The sequence below is a fragment of the Catharus ustulatus genome, chromosome 7 (assembly GCF_009819885.2).
Source record: "Catharus ustulatus isolate bCatUst1 chromosome 7, bCatUst1.pri.v2, whole genome shotgun sequence".
In the NCBI taxonomy this organism is placed as follows: Eukaryota; Metazoa; Chordata; class Aves; order Passeriformes; family Turdidae; genus Catharus; species Catharus ustulatus.
The window spans coordinates 29,564,794-29,586,494 of NC_046227.1; the positions used below are offsets into that span (position 1 = coordinate 29,564,794).

General features: G+C 40.8%; 1 protein-coding gene across 3 annotated transcripts; it reads right to left on the bottom strand.

Moving 5' to 3' along the window:
* Nucleotides 1–17: 17 nt before the first annotated feature.
* Nucleotides 18–19,387, bottom strand: PARP14 (poly(ADP-ribose) polymerase family member 14). 3 transcript variants are annotated; one of them, XM_033064482.1, is made up of 17 exons: nt 19,040–19,082; nt 18,327–18,345; nt 17,478–17,614; nt 17,353–17,386; nt 16,138–16,374; nt 15,354–15,590; nt 12,049–14,282; nt 11,321–11,551; nt 10,865–11,086; nt 10,349–10,412; nt 9,146–9,295; nt 8,417–8,479; nt 6,603–6,770; nt 5,648–6,478; nt 4,972–5,102; nt 2,920–3,094; nt 18–1,380 (listed from the first exon to the last, which is right to left on the bottom strand). In XM_033064482.1, the coding sequence occupies exons 4-17, from the start codon at nt 17,372–17,374 to the stop codon at nt 1,094–1,096; spliced, it is 5,052 nt and encodes a 1,683-aa protein (XP_032920373.1). In that variant the 5' UTR covers nt 17,375–17,386; nt 17,478–17,614; nt 18,327–18,345; nt 19,040–19,082; the 3' UTR covers nt 18–1,093. The 3 variants fall into 3 exon arrangements, with proteins under 3 accessions (XP_032920373.1, XP_032920375.1, XP_032920374.1); XM_033064484.1 differs by lacking the exon at nt 18,327–18,345 and having other exon boundaries at nt 19,040–19,387; XM_033064483.1 differs by lacking the exons at nt 18,327–18,345; nt 19,040–19,082 and adding an exon at nt 18,231–18,294.
* Between the last annotated feature and the right edge of the window lie 2,314 nt (nt 19,388–21,701).

Here is a 21,701-nt window from a genome sequence, read left to right on the forward strand (position 1 = left end):
CAGACAATACAAGAAAACCATTTTGTCTTCAAGTCTTTATTGCACCACTGTAACATACTCAAATGTGAAGCAACACTTCTAAGTGAAGTGTGTTCCTGTTGCAGCTCAGCAATCCAATGTAGCTGCTTGAAACTACTTTTATTAAACCCCTGTATATGGCTTTTGATTGGCAGTTTTAAGATTATGATATGATTAAAAGCACAGCTTGTCAAGATGTAAAAATGCCATTTTTACTTTTTTCAGAGAACCTTAAAAATTTTAAAATTGTTTTGGCATGTGAACTGAGTTATGCCTCTGTAGTTAACTCTGAAAATTGGTGATTCTACAGAAGGGTTAATGCTTCAGTATTGAAAAGAAAAAAATTAAATCTCCCTTTACAGTCTTGAAAGTTACAAAAGCAATGGCTTTGTGCAAGTAATGGGGAGGACTATAGAGAATTCCCCTACAAAATGGGCACAAATACAGTACTTTATACCTGAGCAATAAGCAAAGTATGCCAGGGTAACAGACATATAGGTAAGGAGGCTGAAACAATAAACAGCATGTTCATATTGGACTTCTTTTTCTTCCAGACTTTCAGCACCAACAAGGCTGAGTGAACACCTAAGGATGACAGAAAACTCTGCTGCTGAGTGGGGTTAGAATCAGAGCACTGCTTTGATTGGCAAAGACCTTTCAGATTCCCTCTGAACATTTTAAATAAATCCTCACTTATGTGACTGCTGGAAGCAAGAACATGCAGAGGTGCTCTGACCTAGCCCACACCTCTTACTGCTGGCCACAGGTAAAGCAGAGCAGCTTCCTCTCTTCCTCTCCTACCACTCCCCTCTGCCTTGTGTAGGAAGAAATCAGAGCTGTTCTCACAACTCTTGCCTACATCTCTACATAACTGAACTTGAAATGTGAGCACTGAAATAGCATGCACTAAAATATTTGCTTATGTTAGTCCTTCTGTTGGTAATTTGAAGACATTTTCAACACATGGATGGATCAATAAAGAAGAAACCTAGATGTAAAAAGAATTTTTAAATCACCCTGTTAGTTTTTATATCTAAAAGGCACTAAAACTTTCTAGACTATTAAGATCGTTTCATTATTTGAAAGTAATAAGGTACTGTGGATATGCCTGAGTGTCATGAAATATAACAAACACTGTTGGATTTAACTCATTATCAACCACACTGTCATACAGGTCAGTAGGACCTGCTCTGCTCTTTGGTGGTTGAACCTTTAGTCCTGCTTTCCCAGTACAGTACTCCCCAGTAAGGACCCGAGCCAGGTACACGTGTTTTTTGCCATTCGCATCTGGAACGGAGTAAGTATCCTGAGCAGAGTAACTTGCATTTAAAGCAAAGTAGGTTCCATTTCCAAAGGCTGCAGCTGTTAGGAAAGACATTTTCAAATATAGTTAGTGTTCTTACATTTCTAAGAATCTCTAAAACGCTTTTTTTTTTTTTTTTAACTCTGCAGAAGCTATAAATGTGGTTAGAGTTCAAACACAAAATTCTAGTACTAATCCTTTGTATCAGAATCAAATATGAACCCACATAGATACAAGATATCAACACCCAGATTTTGACTTCACTTTCCTATGGAGAAAAGGGCTTCTCTGTTTAGCATGGTTTAGCCAGCAATCCTTCAAATTCCATTATTGTAATTATAGTTTTCTAGTCACACTTCCCAGCAAGTTAGAGGAATCGCATGTCTTTGTTCAAGACAGATTTCTTTTTTCTGACATTGGCAAAAAGCATTTCAAGCCAGACAGGTCCTTCCTACCTGGCTGCCCTGATCTTTGGATATTTTGCTTGGCTACCCAGCCTGACAGAAGGCAAGTGTGCCTTCCCAATCAATAATCACAGCTGAGATGGAAAGCTGGATGTCAATATCCACAAGCAGAGAGGGGACATGGGGATCTAGGGCTCTTTTTGGATTCCTGAGTAAGTCCAACCTCTTGACACTACCAAAGAGCAGGAAAGCAAAACTACATCTCCTCTGGCCATGTTTCAAAAAGAAATGGTGGCTGTCATTCCTACCTGCGCACAACCTGATATATTTTGGGTATGCTGGGCTTCATTTATTCATGAAAATCTCAGAGTAAGTATCTCCAGTGATCCAGGCCCCACTGAAGTGTCAACTAGATCTGAGTTAAGCTGCCCAGCTCTCTCAAGATCAAATCAGCCCTAGGCATGTCTTAAGGACAAAAACATTAAGAACAAAAATTAAGGACTTTTGAAGTGAGGTTACATGGCCGCTAAAATCAACTAGCACCTCAATTCAGTTCATGTTCCACTTCTTTGGATCCTGTCCTTCATCTTTGAATGCTGTCAAATCATACACATAACATGACTGTACTAGAGGAAGTGGACAAAACAAGCTTTGAACTAATGCACAATATCTTTATGCTAAATATTTAGGTTGTCTCTAACAACTATTAAAGGCTAGGAGTTAATTAATGGATCTCATAGATTTTGTGAGCATAAAAATTGGTCCAGATGTGGGATCTCATGCTGTCCTAATCTTTGCAGGCAACAGAAATATCTGCACTTCTACTTTGCTACCCTTCTTTGTCTGAGAGGAGACACCATCAGCTAGTAGCTGTTACCTCAGCTGAGGATGTTGAACAGTGTTTCTTGTTCCTTTCTCTAGGTAAATGATACAAAACAATTCCCAGAAACTGCCCAGGCTTCATGTCAGAGTGGGTGAACCCTTTTTGATACCTTTTACATGGTGGCATCCAGCAACAAGTGATTAATAGAACAGGATAATTCCTCTGTCCACACAGATTAATCTCAGGAGTTGTTTATTATTGTGTTCTCTAATTTCATTCAGCTTTCATGTTGTGCTGACAGCTCTGTAATGTTGACATCCTGTAGCACTCATATATGCCTAGGAAATTAACTGATTTGGATAATGACTCACCATTCTTTCCAGCATACCCACGATCAAATCCCTTGTAGTTAATAAAACTCAATGAGGATGCAGCTGTCCCATGAAATAGCAACTTCTCATTATTTTGATTTTTGTTCTTTCCACAGATAAGTTTTTTTTTTAATTGGTAGGATTGCCAGAGGATGGGATTTTGTATTCTTTCAATCTGCAAAATTACAAAATTAACTATATTTATACTAGGGATAAATAGGGTAGGGATGAATATTTATCATGGCAAGAAAGCATTAAAATGAGATCAAACTGAAAGAATTACAGCAATTTTCACTACGTCCTGTTAGCATGAGATTTGGGTAGAGGAACTGGAATGTAGGCCTTCTGAAAAATCACAAACCAAAGCAGCTTATAAGAGAGTTTCAAGCTCAGTAATTTTGGGTATACATTTGTCTTGCCTAGTGTATCAAGTACCCAGCAGTCATGGTAGCTGTGCATTGTCATTTTTAGAAACAGGCTGCTGTACCACTGCTAGGGGCAATGATACAAGATGCCTTCTATACATCCTAATCATCTTTACTTTTCTCACTAAAGGACAGACTGTAGCAATAGCATTATGTTAAGTTTCTCTTCTAGATCTAAGCTTGCAAGTCTGAGGAGTTGAGGAGTAAGGAACAGCTCATCAAAAACCAAGACAATGAGGAATGCCTGACATTTACTGTGCTTGTAAAAGTCTGGAGGAGAGGCAGACTAGGTTGTTATAAACAGAGCCAGAACTTGCAAACAGAGTGAGGGGTGCAAGGCTACCAGTGATACGTGATAAATCCAAAACCCTAAACCAGAACTAATCTCAAGGTCTGGAATGTGCCCAAGAGGCTAAGACACATGCTCTGGACAAAACTGAAAAGTTAAAGTGCGATGAAGAGTTTGGAAGCCTTCAGAGGGTCAGAGACCCTGAACTGGGGAAGCGCAAGAGCAAAAGGACTTTTGGGTCATTTCAATATGAAGCCTGGGTAGGCGGGGCTGGGCAGGGCTAGGACATGAACATGTATTAGGTGTATTGTGTAATCCCAGGCTTTTAGGGAATAAATAGAGCAGTAGTTTGAAGTTTCCATGTGCATGTTTGGGAGGAATTATCCCCGTGCACCTCAGTGCTGAATAAACGCATACCTACTTTCTAACTCTCACGAGTTATAGAGTCTTTTCCGTGTATCAAGTCAAAATTGCTTCCCCGAATGTGTAGCTTAGCAACCCATAAGAAACTACTATTTAAAAATCACTTGGTGGGAGGATGGATGTTGCTGGCTCCCTATGCCAAAAATGTTAATATAGCTTAAAGGGAATCTGCATCAAAGTATAACCTTAAAGGCATTTCTGTAACAGCTTTCCATTTTAAACAGAAAAAGACATAATGTCATTACTTGATTTTTTCTATAGTACACGAATATTTTGTTCTCTTTGTGTGTTTTCGTGACCATGCTCATTGAAGCTCGTGATGGAAGAAAAAATTTTAAACACATTATTCTCACTCCTAATTTGATTGCATTTTCTACTGTTTATCTCTTCTCTTGATTCAGAACAATTCCATCTTCTCCCTGGAAATTAAATCTCTGTGCATTGTGTTGCCAACTTCTAAATAAGAAGGATCAAATATTGACACTGGTTAAAACCGACAGCCAAGCCTGAAAGGCTCTAGGATGACAGGAGAGAAGTTGCAAATTAGTCCAAAACTTTGTGTCAGTCTGCAAGGATTTTGTATTTTTCTTTGTATTCTGAAAGCATTTGCTCATGCCTCCATTTCAATATAGAATTTCTAATTGGAAATTCCATATTAACTAGAGAGTACCACATTAATTGACTAAAGAGTCAGCCTGAAGACTGACAGTCACTGGTTTTGCACCATTAGATGGCAGAAATGGCAGAACAGCTCTTAGGAAACTAGCTTTGATTTATATTCACCCTGTAGAGTGCTGGTGAGACTGACATATAAAAGATGCATTGGGCTGCAGACACCTTATAAGCAAATATTTAGGAAGTACATTGTTTCTTGCACAAGCATTGACATTTTCCCCCCACCCCATGTGATATCACCTTCTCTATGGTAAAGTTAGCACATGTTGTCTTAAACATCTTCTCAACTGTTGTATATTCGGGATGTGATGGCTTGAGATTCACCACTTTGACCTGTTCATCTTCCATGTCTGTCCACTCCTTAGGGAGCTCTATTGAAAAACACAGGTTGCATTATTATGAGAGACAACAAGTTCAGCTCTACAGGCACATCTTACAGACCACCTGCATTGAGAGGAACAAGAGGAGAGCACCTTCTGCAATACTGCATTCAACAAGTACTCTCGCTCTTCCAAACATCACTGGCTCTGTAATACACTGTAAAGGCTTTGTATTTTGTCTGATTAGCTGTCATTATATTATTGGTAAGATACCAGTATCTTATTAAAACAAGCTTTAAAACCTCGAGGAATTTTATGTATTCTTCATACACCACTTCCTTTGTCAGACTTAAGCATGAAATCTGTGCTCACCAGTCACGTATGTGCAGACAATATTTGCACTTAAAACTGATATTCTGATTTCACTCATACTTCCCACTGATTATGAAACTCAAAACTGCTGGCCAAGGAATAAAAAAAAAAAGGGAAGAAAGCTAAGGAATGCCTTAATTTGGGATACCTGAACTTGCATTTATCTGAATCATCATTCAATAACAACTATCCAAGTTTTTTTATTTAACAGAAGTGTCATTTACCTTCATCCTTTGTCACACGTTGAAGGTTTATAGTTTGTCCTAGGTCATTAGTAGCCTTTAGAGTATTCAGATTCACCTTATAGCTCTTCCTGTTGATTTCGACATTCAGAAATCGTTTTTCGGACATTTTGGCAAGCTCCAGCTGCATATTTGTCAGTTTATCAAAAGCAACAAAGCTATCATTGCTTCCTAGATACCTCCATTCTACCAGGTTATAATAAAGTTCTGCCTTGGCTTGCTCTTCTTCAGCAGACCTGATTTGTTGGATCATTTCTCGAACTTCTTGAGAAACCAAACAGACATCCCTGCTAATACCAGAAATTTTAATTTCAGGGGGAGAAAGCATGTCTAAAAACTCTATGGTGACTTGCTTTCTTCTCTGGAGATCTTCCAAAATGGTAATTTGTGTCTCATCAAAACTTTCAATTGCTTTATCTGAAATAGTGTTTTCAAACTGTTCCTTTAAAATTAAATCCTTTATCCAGGACTCAGTTTTATCCACCTTTTCTTGGCTTTCTCCACAAATTTCAAATATGACTAAATGAACTTTCTTCTTCAAACTCATGACCTTTTTCTTCTCAGGAGATTGTTTTCTGTCCCCAAAAATGGCTGTGGATAACTTATTTTTAACCATAGATAACCATGATTCTGTTGTGGATGAATCTGTATCTTCTCTTTTCTTCATGCTTTCATAAAAATCTCTGAGCATATTTGTCTGGAAGATCACAATCTTAACTGTCTGTAAATGCTCTACTGATTTTTGTCTTGCAAATTCCACTATAGCATCCAACATTTCATCAGCTACCTTGGCTGAACTCTGTCCTGCTTGACCTAAACAAAAATAAAATGCACATATCAGTGAACAGTTTTTGTGTAAGTCTAGTGTTGCCCATGTTAAGTCTGTCTGTTTCTGAACTACCCCCACCACACTTTGCTTTCCCAAGAAAACACAAACCTGTTCCAATAGCTGGGAAGGCAACGGATTTGTACATCCTTCGTTCACACTCATAAAGCACTTTGGAAACCTGACTCTTCACCTGGTTATCAGTAATCAAATGGATGATTTTTCTGCACAACAGATTCCCACCTTGTGTAGTAATAAAGCCACTTCGATACTGCCCAGCTGGAAGAGAGAAGATAAAGAAGGAGACATAATATTTACAAAGTGGCAATCTCTTTTGGTAATATTGATTGTTACATTGGTGCTACAAGAGAAGGGGAAAAAGGGGAAAGAAATCCACTGTGAGCTATTTTATTGTGGGTTTACTTGATTCTGGTCTTCTTTGTAAATAGTCTGCAGAGTTTCTTTGAGAAATTAATTCAAGTAAATGTGTGTTTTCTAATTTCCTAAGATCTCTGTTACAAAGTATTTTCCTATTAAGTACAATATAAGAATTTATGATGACTTTGAATACACATCACTTCTATTTGAAAGCATGCCAAATTAATTTACATGTGAAAATCTTTCCTATGCCACTTATTCCTTAAAAGCCCAAATTCTTACTCTGCAGAAGAGCTGAGTGGCTAAAATAGTATCATTAGGATTATGATCAACTGATCTAAGAATGGTATGGAATTTTTAAAAATATGTTTGTGATTTCTCAGAGCACTCATGTTTGCTTACAAAATGGAGTTATATTGTGAGGATGAAAGGACTGATGAGCACAGAATTCCAGACTACCTCACAGAGCATGATGATCATGACTGTAAGGTGCTCTGCAAGCACTCAGATCAGGCTTAGTAAATGTACTTTGAGAAAAAGCTTTATCTGCCACATGATTTTCTTATGACTTCTCAAGATTTTCTGAAGCATCTTTTGTACATTAAGTTGAAATGTAATCTGGAACATTGTAATGGGGACTTAAGTTCCTGCAAATGTTATCATTTCTTTGCTTAGTCCATTCCAACAAAAAAAAAGTAAAACTGCACTGGCACTAAGAGTTTTATTTTATGTTGAGGGTAAGGTGTATTTCATAGCAGTATGTTGATAAGGCTTTGCTCTTAGGAGTTTCCTTGGGAAAGGAGCAGGGTGTAACTCTGCATAGGAATGCAGACATGAACACACTTAGCAAATAAGTTGGAGCCAAGCTTTTTATCTTGTCCCGTATAGAGTAGTTTGAAAATCAGAAAGACATAAAAACAGCTCTTTGAAATGAAAGAAAAAGAAGTGTCAGTGTAGTAATTCCAAGAACAGAGATACCTGCCTGATTTGAAGTTAATGATATATGTGTGTTTGTACAAATATTCCTACAGAGCCAAAAGCTGGGAAAAAAATCCAGGAAACTCCATCTTGAAAGCCAGTTTCCAGACACAGAGCAGGCACATTTTGCTTGTGCATTTAAATGTCCCTTTCTGTGCTTGTAGAGGCCACAGTGAGGTGGAATTTTACTGCTCTACCGCTCTGGCAGAATGCAGATCATGGAGGAATTTATGATCAATTTTTTTTTTATGATTTCAGCTGGGATAGAGTTAATTTTCCTCTTAGTAGCCAGTACAGGGCTGTGTTTTGGATCCAGTATGAGAATAAAGTGTGCAACACACTGATGATTTAGCTGCTCCTAAACAACTATGAAAAGAAAAGAAAAATTCTCAAGGTATATGTCAAAACCAGAAGGGGACTGTTCAAAGTTCCTAGAAGTGAAAGCTGTGTTATTCAGATAAAATAATTATGTCATCAGAGTAGAGAATTATAAAGCAACTTTTAAGTTTTCAGAGAGAATGACAACAACATAAAAAGAATTACCAAAAAAATAGTTTGCTTTAACATACCATATTGAGCACATTCATCTGCTACCTGGGCACCAGCAGCATCCATAATTGCTTTGAAGACCCCTGCAATCACACAAGAAAAGCACACACACTCATTAAGTCTCCTTAACTATCTCTGCTCAAAACTCTACCCAACTTCTGTACTCTACACATACCCCAAATTCCTGTATGGCAAATACCACAAAGATGCAAACCTCGACAGTTTCCCTAAGTACTGTCCATGACACATGGCACCGGCTGCAGAGAGAATGTTTCCTTCACTGCTGATTAGAAGGCATTAACAACTCCTATTTCATTGTTTCACTCACCAAACACATATGTCCCTCACCAACTCCCCAAAACTCCATCATTTGGTATCTTTCATGCTTATAATTCACTACGTCAAAACCCTCTGCTTCTTACAGGGCAATTTACTTAACCAGGGCTTTGTCTTACAGTGAAACATTTTAGGATAAGAGCATTTATCCAGAATTATACTTACTCTAAAAATTCTGTTAATACATTTTTTTCTTTTAAGCAAAAAAACTATAGTCAGATGCCTTCTATTTGGAAACTAAATCAAATACTCAGGACACGTAAAAAACCTGTTTAAGATATATTTCCTGACTAATCACAACTCTTTATCTCTCATCTGAAAAACGCTTCATAAAAGTTTCCCTTGTGGACAATTCTCTCTTCTAAAAACTAGCCCAGATTTATTACTAAGGAACTACATATTCAGTATAATACCTGTTTTGGCATCAAATGATGGATTTGATATGTTTACAATAACCTCTGTATCTTCCTTGGTAATATCTCCGCTAATTGCTTGGACTGTGATGGAACCAATCTTCATTTCATAAACTCCCAGTACTTCAGCAGAAACAGGACTAATGCAACCTGCAAGGAAAAGAAAAATACATTAAATCACTTCTCCTTTAGTTTGGAGTATTATTCTCTTCCACTGATTGAAATTTCTACCTGTCCTTGTAAGGAATATGCTCTAGATGAGTTTGATGGATGTAGAGTGTCTCTGTTTTTATCTTTATCCCATTTCTGAAAGCTGGGAGGCACAGTATTCTTCCTATTTAAACACTCTGAAAGTGAAACCATTTCTATTCCTGTAAATTTACACAGTATGAATTCAGAAAATGGCTTCAGGGCTTAGCTGATCTGATCAGCTCTGTAACAGTTTCCTGAATTAATTCTTACAAGAAATGCAGCATCCAGCTTAAGTGTGGCCAGTAACAGAGATCTGATCATATCCCTTTTGTAAGTTATTTCATCTTTACCTTCATGGATACAAAACTATTCCTTTCTTCTAGTCTAAACTTATCTAACTCATATTGTAACTGTTCCTTTCTTTTTGTTTAAACTCATTTTTATCTGCCTACTCTAAACTTCTCTCTGATACTCAGCAACTGAGGAGGAAGAGCTTTATATCCTTACAAATAAGTCTCTGCCCTTGATGCAGTACACTCATGTTTTGTCCATCGTGTCCCACTGTTGTGAATTAATAAATGCAAAGGAAATTATCCACTCTGTATAGATAAATTTACATGTTTTAATATATATTAATATACATATATTAAATATAAAATGATATATATATTTATATGTAATATAATAAGTAGGATATTAAAGCTGCAAAAATACATGTTATTTATGGCTTGTTTGGCCAAGTGATTGCAAGTTCTTATAATTCTTTGAGCAGGACAAACTACTGTCTCCTATCAGAACACTCTCTTTGTTTTGAAGAGACTCACTGAGAGTTCAGCATGCCCTCAACAAAAGAAATTTCTCCTAAGAATTTTGCAAATGACATTTAAGAATGCAAGTCCATTAGGAAGGAAGAAAAATGTCCTGTGCTCTGAAGATTTTTCTTCTGTTTCCTGATATACATTAAAACCACTTAGCAGTATTTACATTCTGTCCCACCCCTATGCAACTTACTTGGCTGTGCTGCTGCAGCATTGCAACTTTCATCTGCCCTAAGCTCTAGTTCAGTGGTAAAAGCCTAAGAAGAGAAAAAAAGTACCCAAAATAGTATTTCACAGTATGTACACGATGTTTCTGTAATTAACATTAACAGTCATGCAGCTCTTGCTGAGGCACCTCACACATTTTATGGTCATATTGAAGTGTTAATAGCAGTGGAAGACGCAGTATGGACAGTGTGATAAGAGATGGTTCTAGATTGCTAAAACTCCTCTGTCAAAAGATGAGGGAGCATTGACAGGCATTTACAGTGCCAACAGCAAGGCAAATTTTGTCTGCAGCTTCTCCTTGCTGAGAGTTTTCATTTCAGAGACACTGGAAAGACATCCCATTGTTACAAGACATCCCATGGCCCACAGCAGTTAGAAAGTGCCAAATTATTCCCTTAGAAAGCAGAGTAAGTAAAACAGATTATCAAAGTGTAACAAGAGCAGTATGTTACAAAGACAGCTTTGTCCTGAGAAGAACTACCTGAATGTTATCAATATCTTGTGGACTCAAGAGAAAATGAACTTCCTGCAGATTCTTCCGATTGGGACAACTACTGAACCTGAATGCCAGATCAAACATTAACTTAGAAACAATGGTTTTAGGAAATCCAAATCCTCCAGTCCCAATAGCTGGGAAAGTGATCGATTTCAGCCCAAGTTCTTCAGTTTTGTTCAAGCAGAAATTGATTACATCTTCTAGGACCTGTAAAACACACAAAGGTACTTTTTCTCCTAAAGGCATAATTTATTATTAGTTCCAAAGAAACTGGTATGACAAGCAGCTCTGAGTGCATCAAGGCATCTTTAAGTTCACTCCAACAGAAGAAAACGGAGTCAAGTAATCTAAATTAACGAGGTTTATACCTGTAATTTCAGGACAGATCCCAAATAAATATGTAGCTGGGAAGGACAAGGGGGAGTAATAATTAAAATGTACCTTCTCTGTCTGTCCTGCTTTCCACTTGGGCAGTATGGCATGAAACATGGACTTGCAGGCCATGTCACATCCGCTGGTGCAGAGCACACTCCCAGGACCAGCAGCCTGACTTTGTACTGCAATGTCAAACTGAGCTTTGAGAGCTGGTCCAGCTTTTCCCAACAAGGCAACGCAAAGGGGCCCCACACCAAACTTCAGATCTGTGCCAACACTGTTGACCACAACATCAGTCTGCAATGAGATTATAACGAAAATAGCTACAGCCAGAATTCCAGCAAAGATATACACCAAGATTAAAAGCCCTATCAATGCAACACACAGCAAAAGAAACAAGATGCCAGTGGATACCCAAAACAGCAGCCCAGACAGGTGCCTATTTCCTCTAATATCCAAACACGATAGCTACTTTCACAAAGCACTTTAGTATTTTCCCTTTTGGAAAAAAAGAAGCAAACTCTTTTACATGTTGGTCTTAGATCTGGAAAACAAACAAAAACTAGCTGGGAATTGAAACATCCTGAAATTCACAGCTGCCCTCTAGAAATGGTTGCAGTGACAGATCTCAACCTACACTCAAGTTCTGCAAGCTTGCATCCTTGTTTAGCTAGCCCACAGCTGTACGTTCCTTATGTAGCAAGTGCTTGTAAAACTTACTGTCTTTTCTTTTCCATTCAATTTGAAAGATCTTACCATCAAATTAGAAAGGAGTCAGAAAAGTAAAGACTTACTGTGGCTTCCTGAACATTTTTCTTCTCCACACAGATGCAAAGTCCTTCATTTGTTGTAATCATCTTCAGATCCCCTTTTCTATTCTCCTTCTGGGATTTTTTCATCATCGGACATTTTGGGGAGGATGATTTAGCTGAAAATACTTTTTTAACTGCCTCGCTCAGAGCCTGAACGATTTCTTCTGAATTACTCACAAGATGGATCTCCTTCAAGCTGCTGCCCTCCATTAATTCTTCCAAGGTCTCCTTGATGGAGGATACAATTGAATCTGCACACACCTGTGGTGGGAAGCCAAAAATCCCTCCACTTATAGCAGGCAGAGCTATGGAACGATGGTTGTATTTTTCAGCCAACTGCAGACATTGTTTCACTGCCTTTTTTAGCAACCACGTGCACTCCTGTGACTCCTTCTCGTTCCACCTGGGCCCAACAGCGTGGATGACGTTCTTGCAGGGCAGTTTCCCGGCGCCCGTGATCACTGCGCGGCCGGGCTCCAAATTCCTGAGCTTCCTCACCAGCTCATCGCATTCCTGCTGCAGTGCTGGGCCAGCTGCTCGTGACAGGGCGCCAGCAAGGCCACCATCGTGTCTCAGGTCTTCATTAGATGCGTTCACCACAACATCAACGGGGTAGTCACACAAGTTACCTCTATACACTCCTATCACAATTCCACCTGGTAGGCTTTTTTCATAGTAGACCTTTCTTGTCACTTTATCATCAACTTTTCTACCCTTGTGTTCTTCTTCCTTAATCCTAATGAAACAGCTAAACTTCTGTTTTGCTTCTAAAACACATAAATCTTTCCTCTCAATGAAGAACTCCTTTGCCCCTGGTTTATCAATTGGCACATTTCTTGAGTAAAGGGATGAGACAATTTTTTCAAACATGTTTAATGCGCCTGGCAGTTCTGCTCTTGGTCCCCTCAGAGAAATGCATGGTGTCTTGGTGTTGAAACGTACTGTCACACCTTTCTTCTTCAATTCTTCACAAACACCAGACTTCATATTCTCTACAAACTGCACATTCACCACTGAATTAACTGGGATTGCTTTTTCAATGACTGTGTTTCTATCTACATAAGCATTAAGTCTCTGATAAACCTCTGTTACAGACTTAGAAAAGCCAGCAATGATCATTTTATTTTCTTTTCCAACTGACTGCCAAGTGATAACAATTTCCTGGGAAGAATTATATGTCTGGAGCAAGGAGAAAAGAAGATTCTTCCACTGATCCTTTTTAATGACTTCACCATCCTCCACATTGATGCACTTGTATTCTAAATCTGTTTTTATTCGCTTTTCTGCTTCTTGAACATCTTTGGGAGCATCTCCATATAGCAGCACAGCATCATCCTGAAGTTCATAAAAAGTGTTAATTTTTTCCCTAATGAATAACATATCTGATATTTTTTTATTGTCTACAGACTGTAGATAGTGGAAGACATGGGGATCAATGGTAACTGATGTACATGGCATACTCAATACTTTTTCCAGTAAGTCAGCTTTGATTTTATATACTTCTGCAGGTAATCCACACAACTGAACAGTCTTTTTTTTGTCATCATAGAAGAGCTTTAGGGATGGATATTCCTTCTGAATATTCTCTTCTAACCCAGCATTGTGCAGCACAGCATACTTCCCTGGGATCACTGGCACAGAAATTTCTATGCTCTGTTTTTCCCTTTCACTTTGCTTCATGCATTTCCTCACTTCTTTTTCTGCACTGTCCACTGCTGCTCTGTTGCCTGCAATCACCACCATCCCCTCAGAAACATCAGTTATGATCACAGCGTCTTCTGACAACCTTTTTTTCACATCTTCCCAACCTGATGAACTGACCTCACATTTTATAGCTATGTAACGTGCCATGATACGTGAGAACTCAGCGGAAGCATCTTGCTGCCAGGTCTTGAGCAACTTCATCATTGGCTTTTTCTGCTTGCAGAGAGATGGTGATGGGCACAACATGACTTCTGGGCTTGCACAGTCAGCCTGGGGCCATTGGAGCTCAGCATGGCAAACTGCCATTTCCTGGTTTATGTCTTGGGTCAGATTGGCATGCCTTTGTAAAAACTGCCATACATATGGGTCTAGGGGCACCCCAATGGGGTCTGGCATCTTGACAGCTGGTCTTTCTTTCCCATACAGAGCTGTTCCCAGGGAGTGGTAATATGGATACACAGAAATCAGTGTCTGATCCAGTAAATGTTGCTTTTCCAAGACCATGGTTAGATCTAGAAGTTAGTGCACAAACAAATATATATCATTAATTTAAAATCAAGCAAATGTCTCTGTTCTTAAAACAATTACATTTCTTTTCCTTTTCTTTTTCTTTCATTTCAAAGAGCTGTTTTTATATCTTTCTGATTTTCAAACTACTCTACAGGACAAGATAAAAAGCTTGGCTCCAACTTGTTTGCTAAATGTGCTCATATCTGCATTCCCATTCAGAGCTACACCTTGCACCTTTCCCAAGGAAACTCCTAAGAGTAACGCCTTATCAACATACTGCTATGAAATACACCTTACCCTCAACATAAAATAGAACTCTTAGTGCCAGTGCAGTTTTACTTTTTTGTTGGAATAGACTAAGCAAAGAAATGATAACATTTGCAGGAACTTAAATCCCCATTACAATGTTCCAAATTACATTTCAACTTAATGTACAAAATATTCTTCAGAAAATCCCGAGAAGTCATAAGAAAATCATGTGGCAGATAAAGCTTTTTCTCAAAGTACATTCACTAAGCCAGGAGTTTCCTAGCAGATATATACCAGAAGTTGCACTGGGACAAAAACTGGACAGTGATTTGAGGAATGCAAGAAATAGTAACAAGATTGTTCTTTAGGTCTGTTCTTCCCTGATAATGAAGATATTAGACTTAGCTTGAAATGAGGATATTTGGCCTTATTTAGTTTCTGAAAGTTATCTGTACAAGCTGAAGTCATTGACAGATTCTGCTCTGTCCCTCTACATGTAAGTACAATTATTTTTATATTGCATATAAAGACCTCTGCAAATGAAGAAAAATTGCCAGTGAGAAAAACCCATGCACAAGGCAGGTATTAAAATAAATATCTGGTAACAAAAAAATCAAAACAAACAAACAAGCAAACCCCCAATAGACACTGAAGCCCTAGACATGAAGCAGTGTTTCTACATCCAGAGCCCTTCCTAGGAACAGGGCAGTGTACATCAACTTCAGCAACAGAAAGCCAGGCTTCTCCTAATGCCCACACTTGCAGTAATTGTCTTGCAGGCCATCTGCCTGTGAGTACCTTGGTCAGGCAAAGGACAGTGTTACCTTTGTGGTCACAGAAGGTAATGATGGCTGAGTTCTCCTCGGGGAAGAACTGGACATCTGACACAGCCGCGCCTCCGTTCCGCGCGTTCTCAAAGTACAACGTCAGGTAGTCTGTGGAAATGCTGTCTGGCAGGTTCTCAGCCTTGATGCTCTGGGTCGATTCAAGAACTCTGGCAATCATTTTGAATTCTCTGACTCTCTTGTGTTGTGAACATTTTTTGACAAATTCCTTAGCATCTGTAAACAGAAGAGCAGTATGAACTGACTGTGTTTTCCTGTGTCATTATGAGCCCTGGCTGTCCCTTCAAGGCAGAGAAATGATCAGTGTACTCCCTGCATTAGGAACAAAACTGTCTCTGGTGCCAAATAACTCTGCATTGTAATAAAAAAGGGGAAAAGCACACAACCATGCTACTCTCTGCTACTCACTACCACTGTGTCTGTCCCCATCTCATAAGTATACTGTGTTATCTAAAGGAGACTTTATATAATCCCCACTCTCAGTGCACTTTTAATTCTTCTTCATTTAATCGAAAATAACATAGAAATGACAAAGCATTCTTATTCAATTTCAATTAATAAAGATGCCACAATTTTCTTTTTTTTTTTTTAATATTTGGATCACAGGCATCTTTTTGGAGATGTATATAAGACACTTATCTTGAGAGACCCAACCCAGATAGTTTTTTAAAAGTTTGGGTCTCTAATGGGAGAGGAATCAAGCTCTGTAAGCTATTATTCATGCTTATACACAGAAATTAATAATGGTGTCATCCTGTCTTACCAATACTTTTTATAAAGGTCACTACAGCAACATTTTTTTCCGGTATCAGTTCAACAGTAAAGTCAGCATCTACATGCAGGTCACTGATGTTCTCCAACAGCAAATGTAAGGTTTTTGGACAGCATCTCTCTATGTTCTCAAGTACCACTGAAGGTGAGGCCTCTGCAGAGTCAACCTCCTCCTGAAGTTCACTGTTTGGAACAAAACTCTCTGCTTTCTTCAAGGTTTTTGTATCATCTGCAGCAGAAAGATAAGCCACATAAAATGTTAACCAAAAATAATACTGCAGGGTACCACTGAACATTCTGAGATCCAAAACTGCCCGGATGCAATATTCTGCAGGGTTGCAGGCAGCTTTTGGTGGTACAAAACCAGAACTGAGTAAACATGTCCAAGGTCACTGGTACATTTCTGAGTCAGAGATTAACTAAACTAAAATTCATTGAGATAATAGCCCACAGCTGCTCAGATGTTGGTAATGGTTGGGAGAGACCCTGCATCCTCTGCATCTGTTTCTTAGCCCACCTGCAGGCAAAATAAGCCTGAACTTGGCTCAGGACATCCACAGGCACCACAGGCCACAATAGCTCTGAGTGACTTGATGTAAAATTTCCTGATGACCACTGTGCCCTGCCATCAGTGCAGCATGGCAGTGCTGGAGAACCCATGTGCACAAAAGGCTGATAGGATGCAACATTTTGCAAACAGAAAATAAAACAGAAGTGCCCAGTGAGTATCCCCGAAGTCCAGTGTCTGCCAGAGACAAGCACATCTCCAGCTTTGCAGACAGGTGAGGGCAGAGATGTGAGAGAACCTCCAAACTGGAATGACCAACAGGCTGGCTCTGCCTGCTCACCGAGGTACAAAACCTACTCATACCAAACCCATAACATCCAGACAACAGCCTACCACCATAAACAAGAAAACTAAAGAAATAAAAAGCAACATTCTTCAGATGCTAGTTACTAATTTCTAGACTGCTGAAGGAGTCATCTCCTCCACTCTGTCCAATATAGAAAGTACCAAAAAGCCAAAACTGAAAGTCAGGCTGACCCCATGAAGCAATTGAGAGCAGTGTCTGAAGATTTCCAAGCTCCTCTCTAGTATAACTAAAAAACAGATGACAACTTGGAGAACTGGAACCCCTGTGTGGACAAAAGCACCAACATTTTTGTTTTACAAATAATCAGCACACAGAGTGATGATACATTTTACCTTTTGTTTGAAGGCTGCTCATGGCATCCAAAGCCTAAAATAAAATGAAAGTGAAATATCAGTGACAGATTAGACACTCTCATCACTCTTTCACAGCTCTGGTTAGGATTACAATTTTTATTCACCTTTGTAGGAACTGATTTTTCTTCCAATGTCTCTTCGGTAGCTAGTGCTGTTTCAGGCTCTGTGACAATCAACCTCAATTTTCCTTCTCCTCCCAAATGCAACTGATGAGACTGTCTCTCAAGAACTCGTTGTTTGACTGAATAAAAACAAGGAAACCCTGTGAAAATCTGAATGGAATCAGAGCTTTACATTGCATGGCACTTTCCCAGCATTACCACACTGTGGCAGTTTCAGGTATTCCCCAATTTATTGTTCTCACTGAACCACGCCAGACCTGCCGCTCGCTCACTGCTTTCCCCCTCCTTCCCCCCGCCGTGGCAGGATGGAGAGGAGAACTGAAAGCACAAAAACGTGAAGGATTACAGGACGAGATGAGAACAATAGACTGCAAACAGCAATGAAGTAAGAAAAACGAGCAGGAACAACACCGGTGCTGATCACAGAGTGCACAACACAGGTGAACCATTCATGCGCTGACAAAACGCCGATAAATCCCTCCCAAATCCCTCCCAAATCCCTCCCAAATCCCCCCCTTTCCGTGCCCGCAGAGTATGGGCAAGCGGGATCCAATGTCCCCAGGGACCGGGCAGTGCCCTCCCGGCTCCCGGAAAAGTTAACCTCGCCTTGGCCGGAGCATGGATACACAGATATACTGTCCCGCAAAATTAAACAGCTTTAAACTCATAACGCTGACGCAGCATGCACAAGGCTTTCTGCCTCAAAACAACCGGAAAAACAGCAGAGGACATTACTTCTGCGAAAAACCGCTAGAGATGCTGAACTCGGCTCTATCACGGGATCTTCCACACAGTGCCGAAATGGCTTGGGGCTAAATGTCCTGAACTTACCAGCAGGGAGAGCCAGCAACTGGGAAGCATGTCAAGGCAAGAAAAGGAAAAATTGTATATAGGTATCTGTGTGTTTCTGCACATATGTTCACGTGTATGTGTACATTTCACTCAGCTGCAGCTAAATCCTTTCCAGCTTGCTGCATCTTTATAAAAATGTGTGCATGTTACAGATGTCACATTTTTACACATATCTGTAACTAATCTAATTGTCAGATTAATATAACATTTATTATTCCGAGCGCAGTTTAGAGAATACTAGTGCGCATCAATATGAGTACGTATGCATATATTCCTCCTTGGATATATTTATTCGCTTACAGCCTTTTTGCCAAGCACAATCTAGAAGCTAGTATTAAGCACCAAATATAAGCAGATATATATAAGTAAATACCAGAATCAGAAAGGACCCACAAAGATCACAGAGTCGGACTTCTGGACCTGCACAGGACATCCGCAGGAATCACGTCATGTTAACATACTGCCAATTCTGTATGTACAGAAGGGGATGCATACGACACATTATATCCTACAGACACTGCACACCACCAACCAGACGGGATATAGTGTTACATCGTACGCAACAACTACGTCAGTACGTATGTTTTAACTTGCAGAAAGTTTAGACTTGTGAGTTACGACCCCAACACAACAGGGAGCTCCCACACTGATCCACATCCCCTCGCCCCGATCCCCCCGGCCCGGCCGCTCACCCTCGGGGCAGGTGAAGCAGACGATGATGTGCCCGGTGCCGGTGCCGGTGCCGGTGCGCAGCTCGCACTCGCCGCCGCCCGAGCGCTTCTGGCTCTGGAAGTAGCAGAGCAGCTTCTTCCTGAGCGCGGGCGGCGGCTCGGCGGGGCCCCAGTCCCCCCGCACCAGCACCGGGAAGGAGCTCGGCCCCTGCCGCTCCATGGCCGCCGCTTCTGGCTCCGCTGCCCGCCGGCTCCTTTCGCTTTCGCTTCCCGGCCGCGCACAGGCCGCGCCTTTTCCCGGCAAGGTCGTGCCTATTTGTGCCTCTGCTGCCGCCTCTCGCGACAGCCCTGCCCAGGCCGCCTGCTCGGCACCCCCGGCACAACCGCACACCTGCGCCTTACGGTCCTCTCTGCCCCTCGGAACATCCAAAGCACCCCCTGAAACATCCAAAGCACCCCCGTACAACATCCAGAGCACCCCCAAGAACATCCAAAGCGCCCCCTGAAACATCCAAAGCACCCCCTGGAACACCCAAAGCGCCCCCTGGAACACCCAAAGCGCCCCCTGGAACACCCAAAGCAGCCCCCTAGAACATCCAAAGCACCTCCTAGAACATCCAAAGCACTCCCTAGAACACCTAAAGCACCCCCTGAAACATCCAAAGCACCCCCCCAGACCATCCAAAGCACCCCCTAGAACAATCAAAGCACCCCCTGAAACATCCAAAGCACCCCCCTAGAACAATCAAAGCACCCCCCTGGAACATCCAAAGCACCCCCTAGAACACCCAAAGCACGCCCCCAGACCATCCAAAGCATCCCCCTGGAACACCCAAAGCACCCCCCTCGCCTTACCAAATGCCCTGCTCGCCCCTCTCCCGCGGTTGGCAGCCCCTCTCACTGCTGTTCCATGAGAAATTCTTTCCCCCACTGTCCAAAACCCCAATCCACACACAGAGTCGAAGCATTTGATTCATCCACAGTTTTTACACAGAGAGGGGGCTGGCTGGCAAATCCACAAAGCCAGCATGGCGACTTCCAAAACTTTTCACTCTTTGTACATTTGAGCAAAAAAATGCCATTAATGTTCATTGGCTACAGCTACTTAGTTCTCTTATTAATTAGTATTCTATCTTCTGTTGGTTAATGATTCTCTTGCTTCTCATGCCAATTAGTTCACATGCTCAGTCTTTCTCCTCTTTTGGGTCAGTGGGTTTCTTTACTCAGTGGTCCATGATCTTCCCATGCTGAAATTACCTAAACCTAGTAAAAGCTGATTCAGCACACTGCTGAGTTGTCTTTTTTAGTTTTTTCCTTATCTTGAAAATTCTGCCAACTGTCCTTGTGGCCTGTAAATTCTGCATTCTTTGTGCCCACTATCAGTGATAAATCCTTCTTCCCAAGCTTTTTTAACCTTCTCCTAAGTCTCAAATCACTGGAACATGTTGAGCCCTAAACCTTAACAAGGCAATTCTACTAACAAGTAATTTGTTTTCCTAATACCTGGACATCAGTTAGGGCTTACTTGTTAGCTACCTGTTTATTGGATGAAATTCCTTTTTTATTGATTAAACTTGAAAGCATACAAAGATCAAACACCAAAGAACATGGTTCCTTAAGAAAGTTTTTACATATTCCACATTTTGCACCATTGCTGCCAGAGCAACAGGATCAGGGTGGAACAAGTTGTGTCAGAGGAGATTTAGGTTGGATGTCAGGCAAAAGTTCTTCACTCAGAGGGGTGGCTGTGCACTGGGACAGGCTCCCCAGGGAAGTGGTCATAGCACCAAGCCTGACAGCAATCCAAAAGCATTTGGACAATGCTCTCAGGCACTTGGTGTGACTCTGGGGGATGTCCTGTGCAGGGCCAGGAGCTGGACTTGATGATCCTTGTGGGTCCCTTCCAATTCAGACTATTCACTGATTCTTGGTTCCTTTGTACATTCCTGCCTTTGGCCTTTGTTAGAATAAACCCCTTTGGAAAAGCAGCATCTGTCACTCATGGCCTGCACAAAGCCCAGGGTGACAGGTTTCTGCTCCAGGTTTGATGCCCGAGGCACCTGTAATGCAAGCACTGGTGAAAAAGCACCTTGGTGTCCCCTGCAGCTTCTTGTGGCACTGAGGAAGCTGAGATCTGATGCAGTACTGGCTCCTGGAGAGAATGGCCAGCCTGGTACCAGTGACCCATCAGCAGCAATGAAGCACCTGGAGCCATCTCCTCTGGCTCCTGGCACGCTGATGAACCACTGGCCACAGGCTATGGGGATTTAGTAAGTTTATTCACTGTACAAGCAAAACTTAAGACTTTTGGCCCCCATACCAATACCCAGATTTCCAGCTCTAGGTTAAATTGATTTCAAGACACTTCATTTCAACAGTCAGCAATTTTCATTGGTTAGAAAACTAGTAAAAAACATAGTAAAAAGCAAAAAAGCCCAACAGGAAGGTTCCAGCGCTGTCGCAGAAGGAGGGATGGGATGGGTGCAAATACACAGCCTGAGGTTTGTGGCTCTACAGAGACACTTGCAGATTCATGTTATTTCACACCACCTTCCCTAGAAAAGGTGTCCCTTGGCCACAGTTACCTTACAGTATGCTGCTCACATGGACACACCAACCCAAGGTAAAAGTTTAACAGTAACCTAACTACATAAAGAAAGCATTGGAAGATTTTATTCTTAAT